Source organism: Indicator indicator, chromosome 3, assembly GCF_027791375.1.
Source record: "Indicator indicator isolate 239-I01 chromosome 3, UM_Iind_1.1, whole genome shotgun sequence".
Lineage (NCBI taxonomy): Eukaryota > Metazoa > Chordata > Aves > Piciformes > Indicatoridae > Indicator > Indicator indicator.
Window position 1 is genome coordinate 23,084,456 of NC_072012.1, and position 23,964 is coordinate 23,108,419.

At 40.8% G+C, this 23,964-nt stretch overlaps 1 protein-coding gene across 1 annotated transcript in view; it reads right to left on the minus strand.

Annotated features, from left to right (window-relative positions):
- Window positions 1-23,964, minus strand: part of RELN (reelin) — a 262,132-nt gene that overhangs the window by 91,566 nt on the left and 146,602 nt on the right. The window contains exons 11-19 of the mRNA XM_054399823.1: window positions 17,160-17,305; window positions 14,074-14,225; window positions 11,213-11,325; window positions 9,393-9,601; window positions 6,333-6,461; window positions 5,109-5,218; window positions 2,291-2,357; window positions 1,128-1,361; window positions 418-579 (exon numbers count right to left, since the gene is read on the minus strand). Of these exons, the coding sequence (XP_054255798.1) occupies window positions 418-579; window positions 1,128-1,361; window positions 2,291-2,357; window positions 5,109-5,218; window positions 6,333-6,461; window positions 9,393-9,601; window positions 11,213-11,325; window positions 14,074-14,225; window positions 17,160-17,305 (1,322 nt within the window). The remainder of the gene's footprint in view (window positions 1-417; window positions 580-1,127; window positions 1,362-2,290; window positions 2,358-5,108; window positions 5,219-6,332; window positions 6,462-9,392; window positions 9,602-11,212; window positions 11,326-14,073; window positions 14,226-17,159; window positions 17,306-23,964) is intronic.

Below are 23,964 nucleotides of genomic sequence, written 5' to 3' on the forward strand. Positions count from 1 at the left end.
CTGCTCTGCCTGCAAACTCCTAACCCCAGAGGTTGGTGTCCTGAAGGTAGCTGTGGCTTCAAAGCTACAAGTAATTTATGTTAATTTTTCTTTACAAGAAAGCATGGCTGCTTCCCTGGGAAGAGACATGCCCCTATCTCCCACAAGTATGTTTTTACCCCTTGACCCTCATTGCCTCCGCTTGCTTTGTCACATCACCTGAGACCTGAACGTTGTTAAATCCATGCATTCATTTTTAGAGAGGCAGGCAAAAATGGGAAGTTCCCAGCAGTAACTTTTAGTGTGCGTTAAGAGGTCTTCACTCTGTTCACTTCCACACCACATGGGCAGATGTACTTGGTCTCCGCATTGCAGCGACCACCACTACCTGCATGAAGTGCATGTAGATAACTCTCCTTGCCATGCTGGTGCATATACCTTGGTTCGTGGTAGTTAAGGTAAGAATAGTGCTCCAGGAGCTTCCAGGTGATGCCGTTGTCGTAGGAGTAGTGCAGCAGCACTCCTTCCCCGGGCTGGTCGGGTGCTTTGCAGGTACTCAGGACTGACTTGCTGCCCAGGCGCAGTGTGAACTGCAGGAACCTGCATCAGAATTACACAAATGTTGATAAGGCACCATTTGCATAATGGTTTGTTGGGGGTTTATCTAACAAGCCTGTTTTCAGATCTTCTCAATCTAAACAAACTGATAAATTTCATTCATGGGGGTTTGTACATGTGATTTGTTTTTACTGTCAAGTGATGCACTGTGGCATATATAGTTAAAAAATTATAATCTTTACAGCATTTAATTATTTACTAGGCACTGAAAGGGAGGAAGAGGTAGTGAATGGATCTAATCAGCTGCCACAAGCTGTCAAATAAACACAGCCTTATAAATAATTAATCAGCACTTGACTTTGACACTCAGGTTTCATATTGCATGTTTTCAATCTGAACTGTACAATAACTTCCCTCCAGTTTGTTTTGGGCACTGTTGTTCAGAAGGGAGGAGAAAAAAAGGGCAGGGCTATGAAATCACCATTACAATATGGAATCAGGAGTTTGTACAAAAGTTTTATTCCTGTTAAAACAACCATCTTAACAATATACAAGGCTGCTGTCTCACATTATCGCTCTTCCACTCTCACCTGGACTGGGAGCTGTCCAGGAAGGAAGTGATCAGCTGGCGCCTGCCATCCTTGTTGAAGACCAGAGCCTTGCCACTGGCCAGTACCCCGCAGCCGAAGCTGACCTCAGCACCCCGGATGGAGTAGAAGTTGTGGTAGGAGGAAAGGCGGGAGCTGGTGAAGCTCTCCGAGATGAACACTGGGAAGGTCTGTGATGCCATCTCACACGCTGGGCCCGAAAAGCCAGGGTCACACCTGTGGGTGAGGGAGACTGAATACTGCAATTCGTGACCCATCTTCTCCTGTTGTTGGCTGGCAAACCAGCAGAGTAGCTACAGTTGTTCATGAACTGAAGATACCTACAAAGTCCCTCTCAAATCTGAGGACCTCTTTAAACTTTATTTAGTTGTTGCATAGCCAATGACCTTCTTTTAGCTAGCACTTACTTTTCCAATTAAAAAAATAATCATAGCTGTGAACACTTCACAAATCCACACACAATACAGAAATATTTGTATTCATTTTTGGAATGCATTTATTGCTGATATAGTTTAGAGTTGTTAATAAGTAAAATGATTAATTTGCTTTTATCTGTAGCATGTCAGATGTGATTACAAGAAACTGAGGAACAGAACAGAGCACCTCATAGATCACACTTTTGTTAAGACCTAAAACTAGCTGTACCAGTATTTTGAATGTGCTTGCAGGTTTTGAGTAAGTACTTCTACATTTATACTGGAATACTTTTAACAAGCCAGACCTTCAAAAAAACAGTGGAGTGCTGGCCTTCTGTTCTTGAATTCTGTTAGGCTATGTAATATTACAACTATGACAATTGTGATTCTATCCCAAAATTTCATATAAAAATGATGTAGTCCCAAACCTAAAACCAATATAAAGCGTGCATCACTAACATTTCAGTGTGCTCTGTAGCACACTTTAAAGTGAACTAGAAGATATCCTCTCTCCCAGAAGAAAATTAAAACCAAAATATTATACCAGCTGCAGTTTAGAAAGATTCATCTTTAGCTTTTTGGTGAGTTCTGTGCCTTCTGGGCCTATGCTAGTTTTATAGTTAGTCATTCCAAAAAGCAAGGGCTGAAATGAAAATCACTTAAACTTTCAGATCATTAAGTGAACTATGTGACAGCAATTGAGTACAAGTACTGAATTATAGCTCTTACTTGCAGCCATTCCTGGTACACTGTCCTCGCCCTGAGCAGAATTTGAGGCAAGATGGACCAATGTAAACTGCAGAGAAAAGAAATCAGCTAAATGAAGGGTCATGTATGGGATAAACACAATATTATGAGCACAAGACAGTACACACACCAGAGCACAAAGCTATCGGATTTATTTTAAAACCCCTAGCTGGAAGATGTCTACAAAAGGATAGTCAGGGAAAATGGATGATGTGGCTTGATACATTAGTGATGGTTTAATTAAGGCACCTGATTTTTGCAAGACTATGAATGAGATCAAATGATTTGCTGTGCATTGCCTTCTCTTTTCTTCATATTTCAGAGATGTGATTCAATATAGATATTAGCACATTCCAACAGCAGTCTTGCAGATACAAAAACTAGCTTCTCCCACTGAAATCTACACATAATTTCACTAGACCTATTGGAATTGAAACCTGCCCTGACACATCTTAAGTAACTGTTAGATATGATACACTTCCACAGATTCAAATGGAATAAGACTCCAAATCATGTGCTCTTGAAAATAACCGTTTTAATCTTTTACTTCGTCTTCCTCCATTGACTCCTAATCAACAGTGCTAACATTTTGTGAAGAACATGAAGGATGGAAAGGTGAGTAAATCTCAGAACAAGCTCCATCCCATTGCACTGCTATAAAGAAAAGCATTAGTCTTGGACAGATAGGCCAAATGCAATAATCTGGGTGTAGCCCAAAGTTTGTGGACAAAGTTCTTTCAATACAATAATACAAACAGGCTTTAGCCAGTATAGCATTTTCTGTTGAAGAGTGCATATTACTTGGAGTTATCCACTTGCACTGTGACTTTTGACATGTAATTCAAACAGTCACCAATGTGAAATCACTTATAACAAGTAGTACTTATTTTCCTCTCCTACTTTTACAGTGCTGCTCATCACAGCAGCATGTCAGTACTCCCTGGCACATAGTCTAAATCCCTGCTAGCTACTCCCTGTACCTAACTCCCCACCAGAATTCATGTGATTTCTAGATTTTCTCACTTTTCAGGGTGCAAAATTTCTGTTTCATTTACTTGTGTCTTTTGAGGTCTTTTTGAGGGGGTGGTAAAAGTAGAAGGGTTAAAGATGCAACGATGTCATTCAAAATTGAAAAAAAGAAAAAAAGCTTTATGGGACTTGGCAGTTTTCCAGCATTTCTAAAAGATGGCCAGCTTCCAGGTTTCATTTAAAACTTAATTCACAGAAGAAACAGTTGTGAAGCTAAAAGTCAGAGCCCTGAATCCTTGAAAATATTCATCTCTTCAAGAATGAGAGTGGCTTGCCAATATTTGTAAGTATTTCCCTGTAATACAGCATAAACCTTTAGTTTCACAAGTGTCTAACAAAGGAGTCATGCAAAACCTATGAAGCACACTCAGTTGTGATTCCCCTGTTGCAGTTCTACACCCAAACACATCTTGAAGCAGGCCCTGCTTTGAATCTGGTTTGCACTGGAGCATGCAGCATTCTTTGATGGAATCGTATTTTCTTGTGCAAACCAAGGTAGTGCAGACAGATGAATTGCCCACTCATTTTCAAAAGCTTCTTGTTTGGTCTGTTGTAAAGAATTTGGATCTCTGGATTGGCTTTGTCTTGTTCTTGTTTCTGTGAACATCTATGAGTATCCAACAGTCACAGATTGCCGTTTGTTAGGTAGGAGCTCACCTTTATGCATGCTTACAGACATCTCCTTATGTTTATATACCTTCGTCTCCCCTTCTCTTTTGATGTATATCATCATCTTTAAAGACAAGCACTAACTCTCTACACAAAATGTCAAGATGATGCCACTTCTCATTCGTAACTTTAATTTGTGTCATTACCTTATCAGCTTCAAGGATTTTCTTTCCAAAACCAGGCATTAATCTGTTTTAAGAATTTTGCACAATGTAACAATTTACCATTGCTCTACACCAAACCTTACTGGCAGTCACTGCAAAATTTCACAGGCTATTTGACATCACTGTAAATCTTTAAATTACATGCTTCATACATCTAACAAAACAAATTCTAGGTGGAGTTTACTTAGTCCCAAATTATTTAAGGCTAATGAGCAGGCTAAAAACTGTGCACCTTTTCATAGTTAGGCATTTCAGTCATGCTTAATTCTGCATTTTGTACATTGCAGCTATTTTATCCTGTAAGTAAGTATTTTCCCTGTCATTGAATGCATTTCCTTTGAAGACTGTCCCTGTTATCCTCTGCACTTAACTTTATAATTATATGAGTCTGTATAAGCTCCTCCCAGTTCTTCACATCCATTTGAAGAACAGGAAGGTAAAAAACAATTTCCTAAAAGAATAGTTCCCTGAAACAGATGGCACTTTCCCTCTGAAGATACTGTCAACAGTGTAAAAGTTTTGTCAGTGTTTTGGTAGCAGCATTGCTTTATGAAGATCTTCTATGTCCAGAAGGAAAAATGTGTCCCAAATGCTGTAACTGTTGCTTAGGCTGCACATTAAATGCCCTTAGTAGTGCGGTGTGGTATCTATTTGTATAATTAAAACTAAACAGTTAGAGGAAATGTTGTAGTAAGCCCTTGCCACCAATAGCTTTTCCTGGAAAGCATTTAATGAAAAGAAAAAAGAAGGGTTCTATATTAGGCTAATGTCTTTCCAAATGGTAGAATTCCCCTCTAGCTTCACAATACGACTATTAGCAACAAAAGGAATTTAACAACCTGAAATCCTTATTCTGGTTGTAGAAAACGTGTTCCCCTGGGGCAGCACAAATAAATTAACCCTTCCATTGTTTCGTGTTCATGTACATGAATACTGACCGTTATCAATTGCCCACATGTTGCCAAGGATTGGTCCTGTTTGTCTCCACCTAATCCTGGTGTCACTCGTTAGTGCAGCATTGGGAAGTGGAGAAGTTATTCGGTTCCACCTGAAACACATCAACACCAGGCTAGCATTTCACACTGCCAGGCAGCTCTGTGCTTGCAGGTGTGCTTACCCACACTGGGAGCTTTCTGAGAATCTGTAACTCTGAAATCAGCTCAAATGAAGCAGTGGAGTTACTGCAGCTTTAGAAACTACAACTGAAAAAACCCAAAGAACACGGCCCATGATATCTGCATACAATTCATGTGTCTTAATTATTGCATTCTAAAGTCCCTTGTATGAATGCATGGACTCAGCAAAGACCTCAACTTTCTTTGCTGTAGTGAATTCTCCATCACAATTAATAGTTTCTAAATTGTACACTGCATTAAGCCTTCTGGTGCCACTGAACTGTTTGGTGCACACCGCTGTAGGTGAGAAGAGGGACACAGAGGATTTAGTCTGCTGTGGCCTGGGCCATCATTCTCATATCATCCGTGGGTCTACACTTCCTACAGACATCAAGCGTAATGGTTCCTATGAAAAGGGTGCAGGATCAGAGTAATGCTTCAACTACACTTTCTTTTCATAATTGTATCAGCTGCTCTGAAGTGTCTGTGGAAGCTGGCATACAGAAGGATACCCAGTCGTGGGATTTGCACTACACAACATGATGTCACAGCTCACTTTATGGTCAGAACAGTACCAAAGAGGATTAATAAAGAGAAGTAAGTATTGATATAAGAAAGTGTCACTAACAACAATCTACATCTGCAGAAGCATAGAGAAAGAGCTTCGTTGTAACCCAATATTGGGATTGTGAGTAAAGGTGTCTGAGGATGTAAATACGGCTTTGACTTATGGTTCCCCTGACTAAGAAGAAAACTTTTGTGGCTTTGACAGGGTATAACTTTTCTTGTGATTACCACCATGCTGCCTGAGGGGTTTTTTGGTAATTTATCTTTAGCATCAGAAATATTACACCAGAGAAGCGGCCCCATATATTTCAGATTTCATTATTGGGCAGCCAGGAGACCAGAACGCTCCTTCCTTGCTGTCCTCAGCTAGTCAAAAATGAACGATGACATGGGGTTGCATGCGTTGCTGCTTTCTTCTGTCACCTATAATTCACTTTCCTACTCTTGCATCTCAGTTAGCTCTGCAGAGAGCACTCTCACCCGCTGTAATTCTCAGAGGCGTAGATGGTGCTGTGGGGGAGGTGAGGCCCAGCACAGATCTCAGGCAAACACTCGGTGTGGAGCAGGGACCAGGAGCGACCATGGTTGGTTGAAAACTCCAAGCTGACACTGGCAACACGGTGAAGGAGAGAAAGAAGAAAGACACCATGAGCCTCCCTGTCGTAGACAGAGATGTAAAGGTACCAATACTGAGAAGTCAACAAATCCACTACTCCTAATAACTGATGTTGAAGTGTAAAGTACATTTAATCAGATTCTGAATGAAACAAGTTCTGAAAATGCAAACATGAAACAAGACACGGTATTTAAATCTAAAAGAGTAGCTTCCAACCTTGTCTTTCTTTAGCCACCATGTAGCTAGTGTTTTTATGCTGCTGCTGTTAAATGAGTTGTTCTTACTTTTCTGTTTCAACTAGGAAATGGTTTCAAAAATAATGAGGAGAAATCATGGATTAATCATAGGTAGACAGCATCATGGGAGCACAGGACACTTACAAGTGGCACTGCTAACCATTAGCTCTTCAGAAGGTGGTAAGAGACCACTAGCTATTGCTGCTCTGTCTGGCTCTTCCCTTTTGTTGTTGACAAATATTAACTTAACTGAACTCCTCAGTCATCTGTCTCCTTCACTCACCATGTCTAAATGGAGATCAGAAAAGCATTCTGGAACAGTGAAAATGGCCAGCCCCCCTTGAGAACTGCAGAGGGTGGAGGGAACCAGGGAAAGAGCACCCTTCAGAGAACCCCTTTAGCAGACAGAGCCCCTAGCAGCTGTGGGAACCTCTGTGCTGTCCATCCATCGTGGTCTTTGAAGGATTCCTCTCATCTTGCAGTACCTGGAATGCTCAGTGGTGAATGTTTGTGAATTTGCGAATTTGCTTGCATAACCATATGCAAAACCTTCAGATTAGCTTGGAAAGAAGCTACTGTTTTCCGGTTTCAGAGACTAATAATAAATCAAAACATCCATGTGCAGATAGTTTCATGAGAGAACCAGAAACTCTCTGTGACCATCCACTGAGTCTGTGAATCCATTCTCCCAAAAATTCATTGGTGAGTTTATCTTTGCAAAAGCTATCACCAAATTTTTTTCTTCTCTACTTCACTGCATATTAAAAAAAAATCCCCACCACTGTTTACAACATGGGAGTGTAAGGAAACCCCCAGATGTCTCACATTCTGAAGACCTTGAAAAAGTAATATAGAAAGTACTTGATTTATTCTGGATATAGTATTCTGTTGAAATACTCCTTTAATTTCCTCCACATAATTAGCTTGTAATGTTCTGTTTTATTTAAAGTAATGTCAGTGGAACATTATAAAAGTCATAATTCATCACCTCAGTACTAAATGATTGGATTATAACTTCTCTTTTTCATTATAATTTGCTGAAAATATTACTTTATTTACACGTACCATCACTGTGCTCGTGTGTAATTAAAATGGTTTGGGAAGGTTTTGACTAATTTATTTCCCATTTAGCTCTGCTGATATCTTAGAGGGTCATACTTACTGCATATGTTCAGCACATCCCTCTCACATCTGTGGTAATGAAAGCATTCTGAACAATGCTGGAGGCCAGGAGATGGGAAGTGCTGCTGTATTAGGGAAATACCAACAGGCATAAAGGGGACCTAGTGCTTCCTTTGTTATGAGAAAGAATATTAATCTTTCAAACCATATACCAGTCCCCATCAGTTAACAAAGACAGACTTTATATAAAACGTATTTATAGGCCACGAGTGTTTACAGGCAAGGTTTTAATTTTCTGTATAGAAAAATGTTGCTGCCTTCCCTTCCTATCAAATATAAGTGCAGTGCCTTGGTTTTTGCTGCCCCTTGAAAGTTGCTGCCCTGTATGTCTGCTAGGACTATCAGTGTTAATGCAGCTCTCTCCAGTTGAAAGTAAATGCCATGAGACATAGATGTGAAAGCATTTACAGTCTCTTAAGCTCTTGTTTCTGCAAGAGTATAAAATAACCTAAACCTCACAAATTATCAGGATAAACACTCTGACATACACCTACGGAAAGAGGGACAGTGGACAGTTTGGGTTTGGGTCCCGTCTTTGAAGAAGAAACTGGAGAGGTGGAGCAGAGGATGACCCAGATGTTCGAGGCCTTGAGCACTGAGAGCTAGGAGGGGCTGAGGACCTGGACTGCTCAGCCTGCTGAAGAAGGATGAGGTTCAGCAGCCTGTGATGGTTCAGAGAGCACCGCCGGGGGAGGCAGAGCCAAATTCTTCTCAGTACTGCCAGCCACAGTAGAAAGGGCAGCAGTCATAAAGACATGACTTGACAATAAAAAACACTTTTCCACTTGAGCAGGTTGCCCACAGAGATAGCACAATACCCAGCCATGGAGATTATCAAGTCACAATCCCATCCTGCAGCAGCAGGTTTCACTAGACGACCCATGAAGGTCTCCTACCAACCAACATCTCCATCTACAAATCATAAAGCCACAAATTACTCTCTTCTTTCCCTCCCCCTCTCCCTTAAGTCCACGGAAAAAAATATTGAATGTGTTGATGAAGTGAAGCCAGCAAGAGTTCTGTGATCTGTTTACAGACAGTGAGGTCCTCACGCTGAGGTCAGTAAGATGAGCACTATTTATCACCAGTCTCACAAGAATCGTATGTGCTTGTGCCAACAGGAATCTCTGGGAGGTCAGCGGGCAGGTTTCTGGCACTGACTTTAACACCTGCACCCTCACAGAGTACTAAGAGGGAAATCTAATGTCCATTAGAAACCAAAGCAAAAGTTCGTCTGAAATCATGAGCATATTTCAGAATAATGGACTAAGAAAAGCAAGTTTGGACATGGAAATCTGTTTACTAGACTCCTTATTGCATGTGGGATATATAAACCCAGGCCTGTGGAGATCAGGAGAAACATTGGCTTTTGAGCAGCTTATATTTGTCATTATTAACTGGCTCTGCTCCTTCTTGACAAAAACCATTCCAAGCACTCACCCAGCAGCTATAAACCAAAATGTACCAGAAAGCTGATCACCAAAAGAGGGATCTCCCCAGTTGTACCTGTTACCAGGCTGATAAGTTCCACAACCCAGATTGATAGAAAACTGGATCATGTGAGTCACTGTGGAAGGGAGCACTGGAAGGACATGGAAGTAATCCACAGCCCAAACATTCTTGTCATGGCCTTGGTGACTCTTTTGCTTCAGGCAAAACTTTGTTGCAGGATTCTGCAGGTCCGGACTAATGACAACAGAAACCAAAGATGGAACCTTTGAAAGAAATTAAATCAGGCTTAAATAAAGTAATGATAAAAAAGGTCACAAGCTATGATTTAAAATATAAAAGCAACTTCACATCTACTGAACCAAAAGCACTTTTCTTTCTCTTTTCCTATTAACTTTCTTATCCACCTTTTTCAATTAGCCAACATTTTCTATTACGTGCCTAGCTGTTAACACTTTGAATAGCAGTGCTGCTCATCACCTCAGTAGGATCAAATTGTCAATTGTCATAAAGACGCTACAGAAAAGACTGTTCCTTCTGAAAAACACGGATTTATTTTGTCGGTGCTCATCTGGCAAAGGCAAACGCTCTTTGTCCTGGAGCCTTTCAGCTCACAGAAGCAAACGCAGGGTAGTGGCATGTCTAGTCTGACTACGTGAGAAGTGGGTGCCAGCATGAGTTCACAGGCATGTGTAGGAAGGATGTTGTCTTGTTGAAGTAAATGTAAGAGCTGCTATATGAAGCTTTCCCTTTGTCCTAAAGCAACGTAATTAGACTTTTTTATGCCAAAAGAGGAGGTCAGCTTTAAAACTGCTTGTTTAAAAAAAAAAATCTCCACAATGAATTCAGTGTAACTTCAGATCCTATCTTTCCCTGGGTTCCCCAATTATTTTTTTATTATTTCACAATTACAGTTTCCTTAGTTTAAAAAAATGTTCTACCCTGTCTTTCACACAGGAGCAGTTGAAGAGAGAAGCCTTGCACAATGAAACAATGCAAGTGACTCAGTCAAGCTCATGCCAAGCCCTACTGTAAATGTTTGCTTTCTGAAGGCTAGAGCTAAAGTGAAAATGCTTGAAATTAGCTGCATCCCCACCACCAAATTTCACACACACTGTGTAAGCAAACTGCTCGCTAACCTCTAACATATTCTTGTGTACATTTACTTTTGCTGTCTTTTGCACAGCAGCAGCAGGAGGACAGCTCAGGGCTTGGTTACTCAGAGTAGACAGGGTCTCTATGTTTCCTCACCCTAGGTCAAGGTTCTTAGTGTCCTGCCTGGGAGTGGTGGAAAGAGGCTGCAAAATCAGTGGAGGAAATGCTGCCTGTCCACATTGCCAGCAACTGCCTCCCGTGTCTGAGTTCATGCCCACAGCACTGCGGACCCTCTGAGAGGCATACAGATGGATTTAAAATGAAAAGAAAAAGTGTAAAATGTGAAATTTCCAGCATTAGGCATAGCAAGGACATCCAGGCATTGCTGAATTGCTCTCTTCCCAGCCACTGATCCCACCATGACTGACCCTCTTAGGATGCAGGTCCTGAGTATCAGACCATGACAATCAGGACTTTGAGTGAAGATAGGAGTAACTATCTGTGAGGAGGCATTATTAGTAAAGCTTTCAGCTGACAATTGAACATTTTACCCATTGCCCATTTGCCTGTTATTCCAGCCAACACAAGTCCTGCTCAGGCAAAGAGTGATTAGCAATAACTGCAGAGCTGTTCTGCAAAGGCATCCTATCACTGCAAGATCTGTGCACGGTTTATGTTCTTAGGAAGGTCATGTTTCCTGTGGAATTCAACAATCAATATCGCATGGAGAACAGATTGATCTCTCCATCCCATCCACCTGCTTTGTTTAAAATTATTATTACCTTGTAAGCAGCATAAGTCAGGGTGTCAAGAGGGATGTGTTCCCTCCTGCCTTCAATCTTGGCATAGAGTATGACATCATTTTCATGGGATTCTCCAGAATCACAAGTTCCCCCTGTACAACACACATTTGTTGGAGAGAAAAATTAATTGAAGCCCTTGTTATTGAAAAGTGGAATCATACTATGCAGCCACAATTATGAAAATAATTACAACCGGATGCTATTTAACTTAGGATGTGAAACAAACACACACCAAGCCTAAGGACACAGTGTATAGGAACATTTTGATCAGATAGACCATGCCAGAGATTAAGGGGATTGACAATTGTGAAGACCTAGTACCTCTCTTAATCTGCTAATCAAAACAGTTGTAATAGAAAATGCTGTGCCCAAAGCAATACTTCTACCTGCATGCTTTAAATCCTATGTACTCAGGAACGCTCAGCTTTTTGAGGTCTCAGCAGTACACTGTTATTTAGTACTCACACTCTGTGCAGCCTCACATATCATCTGTGAGGACTTCTTAAATACCTCTCAGCTGGTCATTTGGCAGCTGAGAACTTGTTCTTAGTAGGAAACAAGCAAGATTGCTGTGCACTTTATTTGTTGTATTGTTTCTTCTGCTGTCTGCACCATATGCTGAAAGGGATGAATGGAGCCTTGTTGCAGCACACAAAATGCGTGACATGGTTGCAATGGGGCAGCATTTGAAGTTTCTTCTTATGGGCAGAACACAAAACACTTACTAATCTTCTTCCAAAGAATGGATGTGTTACAAATATGGGCACTAAACTCTGCACTGTAATTACAAGATGGACATTATCACAGTAGGTTGGTGTTCTAGAAAGAAGTTTTTAAATGAAGTATCTCCAATTGAAACAGGAAACACTATTTTCCTGCACACTGTGGGTACTGCAGGTATGTATAAAAAAACCCACTACAATAGAAAAAACAGGATGAGGAAGCTTCTTTGAAAAGTATATAAAGCAGAAACGTTGCACACACCAAACACTGTCTCTGCTTTTTTCACTACAGATGGCCAGTTCTTGGGATGGACTAGGCAAAACAGTGCAGAACCAGAGAAGATGTGTATTATACTGAAATGTGGGACTGCAATTTTCAAATCCTCTGCTTGCCTGAATGCTTGAACTATTATTTATTTCATTTACAAGTATGCACAGAATACTTTTTTTCCCACCAATATCCCACAGTCCTCTGTACCTGCATGTGCTGACAACTTCTCCCCTAAGTTCAGAAGGTTGAGCAAATGTCTTTCCTGTTTCTCTTGCAGGTGTTGGAAGGCTTGGAAGAACTGTGCTTTACTGGTAATTCATGTAACACAGAGGAGATGTGCAATAATTTAGGACAACAACATGAGGCCTTCTACTCATTAAAGACTCTTTTCTTGTTGATTCAGAAGGTTGCTTGTGGAGGTCACAAGTTTAGTCACTGTTTCCTCCTCTATTATTCTGTTATTCTCTACTTTTAAGCAAAAATCCTCAACTCTTCTAAAGAAGATGTTGAGAGAATAACCTGCTGCAATTTCCTTCATGTGCAAAATAGAAGTTCTGGAAAAACACTGAGGGACTGAACGACAACCACCACGTTCACAGGGATTTTGGTCTACTTCAACACCCAACGAGTGCAGTTGTACTGACAGCAGTGGGGAGGGGAAGTGATGGGACACATTTGGTTTTGGCTGCTTTCTTAGCCCTGGTAAATGACTGAGGTTGCACTTTGTTCCAGCAGGGAAGGGCCACAGATGATGCTAACAGCATATCAGTGCTTTTCATGAGGCATACCACAGACAAATCATACCTCCCCTGAGATTGGAGCATACTGCTCTGTGTGAATCTCACCATGGGCCAATGCATTAGCAGAGGAAAACATCTAAGAATATAGTAAGAGCTTTTGAGCAGAAGCCAATCTATGGGTTCAGCCAGGAAAGACTGTCCCACCTCTGTCTCATCTTTGGTTGCAGCTTTGTTGAATCTGATGCATTACCAATAAGGTGTCCATGGGTATGACTGTGGGAGGACAAGTGCCTATAAATCCTCTCAGGTGTGGTAAGGGTGACAGAGATCTGGCTATCTCTTCTAATAATGAAATAAAGAGCATTGAGGGAACTTAGAAGGTATAAGACAATAAGATTCTTCTTCACATGAAGACTTGTTAAGCTGTGGAGCTGTAGGCACAACAGGCAGGTTCAGCTGACTAAACACTAGTACCAAGGATGATTTCAGACACTGTGAGGGGGCCTGCCTCACCTACCTGCTACATCAGCAGGCTGTGACTCTCCCACAAGTCCTGGGTTATACCCACCAGCCTTGCACTGGTGTCTCAGATGTACTTGGACACCTCAACTGGTGACAACAACCTCTGCTTTTCTAATGGATCCTACCTGAGGACTGAATAAGAGTGAACCCACACCTATATGTGCAGCTGGTGCTTAAGCTTTATACTGATGCAGATCCAACTCAAACAGTCAGTGGAGTCCAGGGAGCGGCTCAAATGGGCTGGCACAGCTGATTGGGTTTTTCCAGGAATGATACTGACTACAGCTCCTCTAACAATAAAGCACATTTAGGCACTGGTCTTACATGGACACACCTTCACATAACTGCTATATTAAGCTGGCTTAAACTTGAACACCAGGTTTATCTCAGCCAAAAAATGGCTGAATACATCCAAAGGAGAAGAGCTCACCAAGGGCTACTAAATCCAGGGGGAAAGGTTTTCATCTGCAAGTCAGTGTATTGTGCAAGACTATTTCTGGGAGGCCTATTTATATGCCCACCATGCTACCCCAGTTAAACCCCAGGTGCTTCACATGCTCTATGACATTAACAACATATACTCACCCATACTGAAATAGAACCTCAAGTTCCCATAGCCTGTAGTGTCCATGTATGGAGTGCAGACTTTTCTTTCTCCATCTCTGAGAAACACCAGAGCTGAGCCAGATTCCAGTGTCCCACACTCAGTACCAATGACAGCTCCAAAGATATCCCACCTGGAGAGGCCAGCAATAGGTGGAGAATATACAGGGACATGTTACTGATAAACCTGTACAAAACATGTTCTAGGGGTTTACTTCTACATACAAAAGTAACTGTTCCTGCTCTTGAAGAGGACAACAAAATGCAGTGTTTCAAATATAATTCCTATGAAATTACCTACTCAATACTAGCTTTTAAACTCAGCTGACTCAATAAAGACAAATGAACGTAAATATTTTAACTAAATTCGTAGAAAAGCACAAATTCTAAAAAAAAAAAATATTTTTTCCATGCTAAAATAACATTAAAGTGATGCTTTAAATAAATTTATTAACAAATATTATTCTAATATTGTTCTATCATTTTTCTAGTATAAAAACATTTACAATGTAATTGTATTCTGTTTCATTTTGCATAATACAAGTTTTATAGATCAATGAAACTTGAAAGGCCTGTGTCCACTGTATCTGCTATCCAATCATTAAATACATAGGTAATAACTGAAAATGCTCTCTTTTCATCTCTTAGAGCATTTAGGGAATTGGCTTTTGACTAAGACATGAACAGAGTATGGAAAAGACTGCTGTGTTTCTAATATGTGATGATATGATCTTTGGCAGTTCTTCTGTACAGCATTTTATCTCATTTTTATTCAGTGATAAAAGAGCTGTTGCAGAATTTTTCAATTAAATATTTTTTAATTGAAAACATGTTTTCATCATGAAAGTGTTGGTTTCTTCAAAACTCAATAGAAATATTTTGAAAGACTAGAAGATTTTGCAAACCTGTACAGTATTTTGGTCTGTTATTATTCATGTTGAAGTATTAATTAATTCATAATGAAGTATTTAAAAATTATAAGGCTTGATAAAACAACGAAATTACTTAGGATCACTAAGTAATAACCCAATCACTTAACTACCTATCCAGCATGATTCAGGATGAGAAAGAGAAAAGTCTGAAGTTTGGAAACCTTTGTGGGAAAGTGGAGCCTTTTCCTGCCCCATTCCAGCAGAGAAAATCCCTGTCCCTGTCACCCCTGCAGTGATGTGCTGTATGACAGTTCCAGGAACTATCATTTCAAGGACTCAGCAATCTATTTATCACTTTAACCATTCCAACTATTGCAAAACGTGTTTCTAGGATCTTCTCAAGAGCTCAGTTTCCCTACTGACCTAGGCTATGACAGACCAGCAGCGTGCTTGTTTGGAAATCCTGCTTTAAAACTGTCAGTCATTTACACAAGAATTAGTGAGCTTAACATCGCTGAGAAGCTTTCTAATAGAAATATTTGAATGGAAGCCCAATTTAACCTGACTCTCATTTTGTGTTGCAAATTTTTGAAAGGTAAAACGCAACATAATCAAAATAGAGTTTTGAAAATTAGTCTCTTGGGCAGAAAGCAAGTCCAGAATGAAACATTTGTGCCTACTTTAATGTACATAAGCCAATCCCACAACGCTCTGGTGCTCTTTTGTATGCTCTATTTAGCTCAATTAGAACACTCTCAGTACTGACCCGCAAAACAGCTCAGGGTCATGAATGATGCAGAGCAGGGTTGTTTCCAGGGATACTCCTCCTTTTAGGCAGTGGTAGAAATGAAACCCAGTAAGTTCTACAGTGTTAAAACCTCTGGCACTTCAATAGAAATGTGTCAATCCACTGTCTGTAAGGACAAATGGAGGAATTTGGGTAATGCCGTGATGGAGATGTGGATGTTCTTGATTTAACATCACGTGTGCATTAAGTTGTCCCTCACACAACTTTGGAAATTCTTATTTACAAAACAGGTGAGAGAATGATATATGGATCTAAACTAGATCAACTGGACATGGAGATCCAAAGCAGCAATGTGTCTGGTAGAGGCAGGTTTGTAAGCCTCAAATAAACCAGGTGTTCACAGGATATAATAGCATGTTTTTCTTAAAAGGTGCTCTTTACTTTCAGCACAGCAAAGGCAACATTTGAATCAGGTGCTAATGATATGAAGCAGTTTGTTTGCTAAAACCAACATTCAGCAGAGATCCATAAATTAATGATGTATGTCTCTCACTGCCCAAGGCTTACAGCAATTAATGATTTTTTTTTAAATAAAAAAAGAATCTAGACCACATGGATAGTTGTTTCCTTCTGTCAGAATATATACTCTGCAGTATATAAAAAAGACTTGTTTACCAGGACACTTTTTTTTAAAAGCTCACTGATGTTTTCATAAAAGCAGTAATTTTGCTGTTCTAGATGGTTTCTTTACTTTCTGTGCCCTTGAAGCAGTCCCTGTGGGAATCTGCCTTTACAGGTATTCTTTGAATTCCAATGTATATATTTAAAGTGAAAATAGAATCATCTAATGCTTTTGGTTGGAAAAGACCTTTAAGGTCATTGAGTCCAACCATTATCTAACTACTAGGTCTGGTGCTAAACCATGTCCCTTAACACCTCATCTGTGTATGGGAGACAGTGTCAAATGTGTTACTGAGGTCCAGGTAAGCACCCAGATTTATCAGCTAGATCCTCAGCTCTTGCATAGCAGGCAAGGCCATGGTCTCAGTGCTCAAAGGTGAGAAGCAGGCTGCTGCTTCAGTTGTCCTGCTTCTACCTCCTCCTCTGGCACCTGCAAGCTTCTGCACTAGTAGAAGCTCTCTCATGGCTCACAGCAGTGATCCAGAGGGTGATGGATTTCTCAAGGAATTTGATTTCATGTGGATATGAGTTTGTTAAGAAGACTCAAGTGTGAGTGAAAAAACAGCCCAACATTGTGTGTTTCTTCACCACATAATTCACAGCACAACTTTTTCCATTAAAAACTTTGGTGACAGAATGGTCTAGAAACAAACTGTTCCTTCTGGGCTTTCCAGACTTGTTCCTTCCTAAAATTCAGAATCAGCTGATATCTACTGCACAGCCTTTTATCCTCCTCTCAATCTTTCCTACACAGCAAGGACACTCACCCTTTTGGTTGGCTCTCAAACTCTTCTGCCCATTCCTCCTGGGCATCCTCTGTGGAGAGGTCCACATCCCGGGTTGTGGCAAAGTTGAATTCACTGCCTTCAGTCCCATGGAAGTAGATGGAGTTTCCATCTGACTGGCAGCTGTGCTGTGGACAAAAGAAGAACATGGGAGGCAATGTCACATTGGATTTGTAAGGTGTCCTGCTCACTCACCATCAGAGCTCACGGTGAGCTCTGCCTTATCAAATGACCCACCAATGCCTGAAACAAAATAAAAATGGGCAGCTGTCTTCTGTCTTCTTTGGCCCACCTCCAAAGATGAGTGTGTCCTAACCTTGAACCTGCTTTCCTACAGACACACTACAGACCACTGCAAAGCTGTGCTTGTGCAGAAAAGATGGACCACATCTTGGGGTGTTCATGGCAGTGCTTTAAAGTGGAAACAGTGTCTGGTATATACATACTGTCTGTACAAATAACTTCAGTAGAATAACAAATGGGTATTTTGTCAGCACAAGAGTTCCTGCTCTGAAACATACTAGATTTTTTGCCAGCATCGATGTTAGTGTTTAAAATTGTTATACACTGCCATACAGCAAACTTTGGCCCTGATATGTGTGAGTGACAAGGTCACATTTGCCATTTTTAATTTCAATAGCATATCAAGTAACTCTATAGGAAACTAGCTTCAGTCATACAGCAGTCTCAAGAGTCCTGAGGCTGCCTCCAGATCAAAAATATTTACTCTTTCTACTGCCTTTCTGTACATACCACCTCAGCAGCACAAAATAAGCCACAGCTCTTCCCCAGTGCGGTCCAGCTACCAGAAGTTTCTGGAACTACTGACCTGCAAGAGGCTGCCTGTGAGGAGTGCATGGGGATTACAGTACAGATTTTCTTCTTTTCCCCATCTTACTTTTACTTTCTTTTGTTTCTGTCTGCCACATCTGTGCAGCTTAAAGAGATCCACCAACGACCTACTGGACCTTAATGCAAATGAGAACTTACATTTTATTGAATTGTTTGCATTGCAAAAACAAAAGTAATAAACTAGCAAAAGTAATAAACTGTGGCAAAAGTAATAACTAGCTCAAACATTTTTTGGGTGGAAATCTTGGTCACATTAAAAGTGAAATAAGAAATTATAAATTAGAACAATTTTGCATTCTCACCACAGTTTGGTATCTGAAAAAGACATGCAATAATGCCAAATTGCATTGACCTTTTCAGTATTGTCTGTGCAGTGCCCCCTTTTCTCTGAACCCCTTCATAAAGTGCCAAGGGAAAGTATGACAATCACCTCTTCTGCATTTAAAAAGGTCATGGTAGTGCCACCTAAGTGAATTATTAAAGCTCTTAATAAAGAGAAGTATGTGGCAAGAAATGAAAACTATATCTTTCTCTATGAAATTTTATGAGCAAAGTACAAGATAAAACATTCTGTCAGATTCTGTAACTCTTCCTTCATTAAGGGACATAACTGAAATTATTTTGTGCCTCATTTTCAAGTACGGTTGCCAATAACATAGCAATTAATTTATATTTAGGCATGCAATTTATGACTACATTTCTAGCTGTGCCTACAGATTGCTAGGAAAGTGCCTGACTACTTGAAGTCTGAGTATTGTATAGAGACTTTCTGGTCTACATGTGAATGACAACAGCTCTGTACTTATTAACACTGACTAAAGATCACTTTAAAGAGAATAAAAAAGATGCTGAAGACATTGGGATGTTTTTAAAGAAGTTCTGAGGGAGTGCCATCATTTTCTGATACGTTTTTGCCTCACCTGGAACCCTGGATACATGCTGATAGGTGAAGCAGATGAGAACATGAAGAGTTTGCATCAACTGTGCTGCCTCAGAAGGGGCCAGGGCTCCTTCGCTCATGATCCTGTCCTCACCTACCTGCCACGTTTCCCTTGCCTATATAATCATCATCCCCGTTCACACTTAGCTTCCATACTTATCTTTTCTTCACTTTCCAAGCAGTCACTCTTTGTCAGGTTTTTACTGCCTTTTTTTTTCTTGATCTGATAGGCTGCTAAGGGGTGAATAACTTCGAAGAGTCCTCTGCCAACATTTCCAGGAGCAAAAGAAGCTCCGCAGGAGATGGGCCTTCACCAGCATTGCCCTCAACTACCTTGCCAGTTCAACACTCAAGACGCTGCTGACTGTAGGATTAAATTGTGGTTTTGTAACAGGGCTTGAGCAGATTACGGACTGAATGGAAACCATCAGACTCATTTTTGATTGGTTTCAACCCAGGATTTGAATCCAAGCCTATCGAAATGAAGAACTAAAGTGCAATTAACATACTGTGTTGTCTCTTTAACAAATTAGAGGCTTTACACTTGCAGTGGTAGTCTATACTTTCAGTATCTAAGGACTGAATTTTACATGTGGAGATTTTTTTAGTCATTCTGAAGTGATAAAAACTGTGGAAATTACATGCATGGTATTTTGAAACTGCCTGGATTAAGTTCTCCTTAAGACAGAGATACTGCAGATTTCTCTGTAGAGTTCTCTTTTACAAATTCCAGATTATAATTGTTCTATCTGCAATTACTTGATTTATGTGCAAATTTTGTAACTAAAAAGGATAAATTATAGCAACTTGCAGGATTTTTCTCCTTGTTACCATGGAAGTAACAGCTGCAGATCCGTAACTAAAGCAGAGTTTAGTTTTATTTAAGGAGATTTAAAGCTTGTAAAACACTTAGTGTGTCCTTGTGCAAATCCCAACACTGAAACATTAACTAATTTGTCAGGAAAAGTTAATTCAGAGAAATTTAGAAAATAAATCCTTCGAAAAATCTGATAACCTTCATTCAACAAAGCTTTCTCCTAAATCACCAACATAACATAACTTGCAGGCACTTGAATGGAGCCACTTCACAACAGTACCTATTTCCCATTGTTTGACACTGGAGCAGGGCTGCCACAAGTAAAACTGTTGTCTTCCTAAATAAACAACGCATGCCTGTTGCCAATGGAAAGAGGCCAGTTTCTGTTCAGAGACTGTGGTCATCCCAAGGGAATTAAAAAAAAAAAGTTTAATTTAATCTGGCACTACCAAAGCTATTATTCACAAGCTGCAATTGCTGAGCTATTGCTTTACATGAATAGAGCAAAATGAAAATTGGCTGGATGTGTTCCTGTATCTCAGCATGCCTGGATTTCCTTTCAATCTGATCTTCACTCTGAATTTTGTGTTTCTAAAGTTTGTCTGTTGGATAGTTATGATACAACTGCTTTTTCCCAGATTTCACAGCTGTGCCTGGCTCATCCTCACATGCTTCCATCATCTCCCATTTTGGGGGTCACTTTTCCTTGACTGCCAACACTACATCTGCTGGTGAGGTGATCAAACTTCCATAACCTTGCCCATTCTGCCCATCATGTGCAGCAAATTCCCCACAAGATGATGTCCTTCAGACACTTCCTTAGTACTTTCCCCAACAAGCCTTGTCACTGCTGACACTGGAGAATGCATGGCTTACCAGGATGAGAGCATCCCCTCTTGCAATATTTCCCATCACATCTCTGCAGCTTCAGCTTATCTCCTGTTTTATAAATGAGCAGCAATTTCCTGGGACACAGAGCATCTCTTTGGTCAAGGTCTGAAGAGAGCAATGGTACGTTCTTTGCTCAGGGCTCTTTGAGACTACACTGGTACCACTACAAAAAATCCCACCACATTTTCATGGGACTGCTGCTGTTGTCCATGTATATTTCTAGTTTATGAGTACCATTGCTAGCTGAGTTGTCTATGAGAGCCAGCAAACCTTATTAATTCAAAAGAGCTTTCTGTTATCCATTGTAGGGCCATTGGCAAATCATTTGAATGTACAGAAAATGGGAGAGAGAATGGGCTTCAAAATCAAACTTTTGCAGAGAGCCTGTCTCTGTCTTTATCCCATTCTATACTCCTATTTTACAGCTTCTACTTACAGTTTTCATCTTTTCTGGGTAGGTATTTTTAGGAAAGCCTCTTGATCATCTGAGATGTAGAAGGGTTTCAGTCAGGACTGTTCAAAACCATTGATCAGCAAAAACAGGGACATCAGATTTGTGAAGCAACTGGGCCTATTTATTTTCTTCATAAATAAATGCTGATCAACTATTCTGTAACATCTAAAGGGCCCTAGGTAAGATCTGGGGTCCTGCACCAAGCAGCATGCCTGAAAAATCTCCATGTTTTTAAAGACTTACATGACGGCACCATGCACGGAGACATCTACCACCCTCAGTGTGACCTCTTGGCTGAGGGGGACCTCTGGAGGTTTTCTGTTCACCCTCCAATGTGAAGTAGCACAGCCATCAACCAGCTCAGCCTATGCCACAGTTGCAGCTAAGGAGACACCCTGAAGATATTTTTAAAGCTCAAAAGCCAAAGATTGGGAATGTAAACAGAAGCACTGAAGTTCATCCAAACAAGCTTCTGTCCCAGCTGTTCAAGTCAAACTTGTGAATCAATAAGATACCTCTAGGCTTTACAGTATGGGATTTCTTTCCTTGGAGAGCAGAAAAGAGGGCAGCTAAATGATACAACTATGCCATTCAAAGAAGCATCAACAAGAAACCCTCGTGTGAAATTCCTCAGTGCAACAGATTTTTGGCTGAGGTGCTGCATATCATCTTCCTGAGGTTCATTCCCACAGTCACAGTCCCATGGAAACGTGGTTCACCTCTGCCTCTGAAGTATCAACAGACATCTTTACCATTGTTAAATTAGGTTTTTACCAGAGACAAACACTGATGCACTTCTTCATATTATCTCCCCTTGGCCTAACCGTCCCAATGATTCTTTCAGACAGCTGTAGCCTCACAATTTATTTCTTGGCGACGTTTCTCACGTTGGAATGAATGTGTTGGGCATTTGGGCAGTGCCAGCTTGCAAAGGGCTGACAGCAGATGGAAAGAAATCTGCCCAGTACGCCTTCACCTCTCCATGAGCAGAGGGTCATCGATTTCCCCCATTAAGGAGTTGTCAGGCAGCCCACCCAGCTGGAAGAGCATCTCTGACAGCCAGGCTGGCTGGCGGATGCTCTTCAAACACAGAACACACAGAACACACTTAAAAAGGAAGCAAAAATATCACTTGTCGGCAAATTGAAAATGCATGGCTCTGGCTGCAGCCAGTTTTTTAATGACTGTAATGTTTTAAGTGATTATTTTTTGCCACTTCATATTGCTCCTCAGAGAGGAGAGGTTTTTTTTTTTTTAATTAAAATCTAGGCAATGCAAACAGATGAGAGATGAGAAGCAGAGAAACAAGAAATAGTATTAAAAAAATTAATTAAGGCAGCATTGGATATTGTGTGTTTCTGGGAATGGGTAATGCAGGCTTTAAACACTGTGGCATGACAGCAGGTACAAGGACAGATTCAGCCTTGGTAAAATCATATTCCCTATGCAATGCCTTAGCCAGCAAAAGTAAAATGACAAAATTTAGGAAATATTCTAAATTCTGGTGATGTGGCTGTTGATGCTTCTGGCCTGAGGTCCCTTCTTTAACCAAAGGTAAAAACACAATGTGTTTAGAATACTTTCCTGTCAGATAAACAGGGCTTTAATCTTTCCCACATCATTTAATGTAGGTTACCGAATGAAACCCTTGGCTGTGAAGCAGGCCAGGTGCACAGAGGGTTACAGGGCATCTTCCCTTGACATAACAATAGGGTGAACCTTGTCCTGTGACATGGTGAAAAATGGTTTACAGTGGAGGTTTTCACTCATCGTTTCCCACTGTTATTCAAAGTGCTAGTGTTTAAAACACTGTCTGTTTGTGAGGCATTTGCATGGTTCTTCATTATTTAGGACACTTCAGGACATTTGTACAGCATCAGTCTTTCTGGTGATGACTGATTTCCTTAATGAGTCATTTAACTGGCATGCACTGAACCATTCCTGTGTGCTATTGGGAGCTGTTGATGTTCTTAGCGCTCTGCAGTGAGCACGATTAAACCTCAACTGTTCTTTCCAGACTAAAGATGTATACTTAAACCACTGTGAAATCAGAGTGAGAAAGAGTCAACCACAGTCATCTCTACTCTTCGGCATCTAACGGGTCAATTCATGTTATTTTTATTAATGTGCATCTCACAGTGACCTGCAAAGAGCAAATTCTTCCCTCCTAGGAGGCAGGAAAGACCCCTGGTGCTTTGGATGCCAGCTCAGAGCTAAGGCTGGCTCCCTGCCACCCTGCACCACACTTCCGAGCCACAGGGAACTGGCATGGAGAAAGGTGCAGGTTCATCATTGCTGCCCAGCAGTGATTCTCAGCACCACAGTCAACCACCTATCAGTTCAGATGAGCCCCTAGGTACTGTATCTAAGGATTATTTTAATTAAAAGTGTGATTATTAACCAAAGAAAAAGCAAGAGCAGTTCCTGGCATGTGCTAGGTCCAGCCCTACAGATATACAGATGCCTTCCCATGGGCACAGCTCAGGGTGCCCACACACTCACTAAAGGGAGTTGGTTGACAGGTTTTGTGCACCCTGCTCAATATTCCTCACCTCTCCTCCTCTCTCACACTCCTGAGAGGCAAAGCAGCTGGCTGGAAGGCTGGGTTTGGCCCACAGACCAAATATTGCCTTCCTATATCTTAGTCAAAACACAAAAGAATCTTGCCAGAAGCCTCTGTCTCTGTATAGTTTTGCCCAATATAAGGTCATAACCATTTCAATCTGCCATTTTCAGTCTGGCGTACCTAGAGCATCACCCTTCCTCCTGCAAAAACATGTGTTTGATCTAGGTTAGACAGTGGGTACCTCAACATCTTTTTAAAACAGGAATT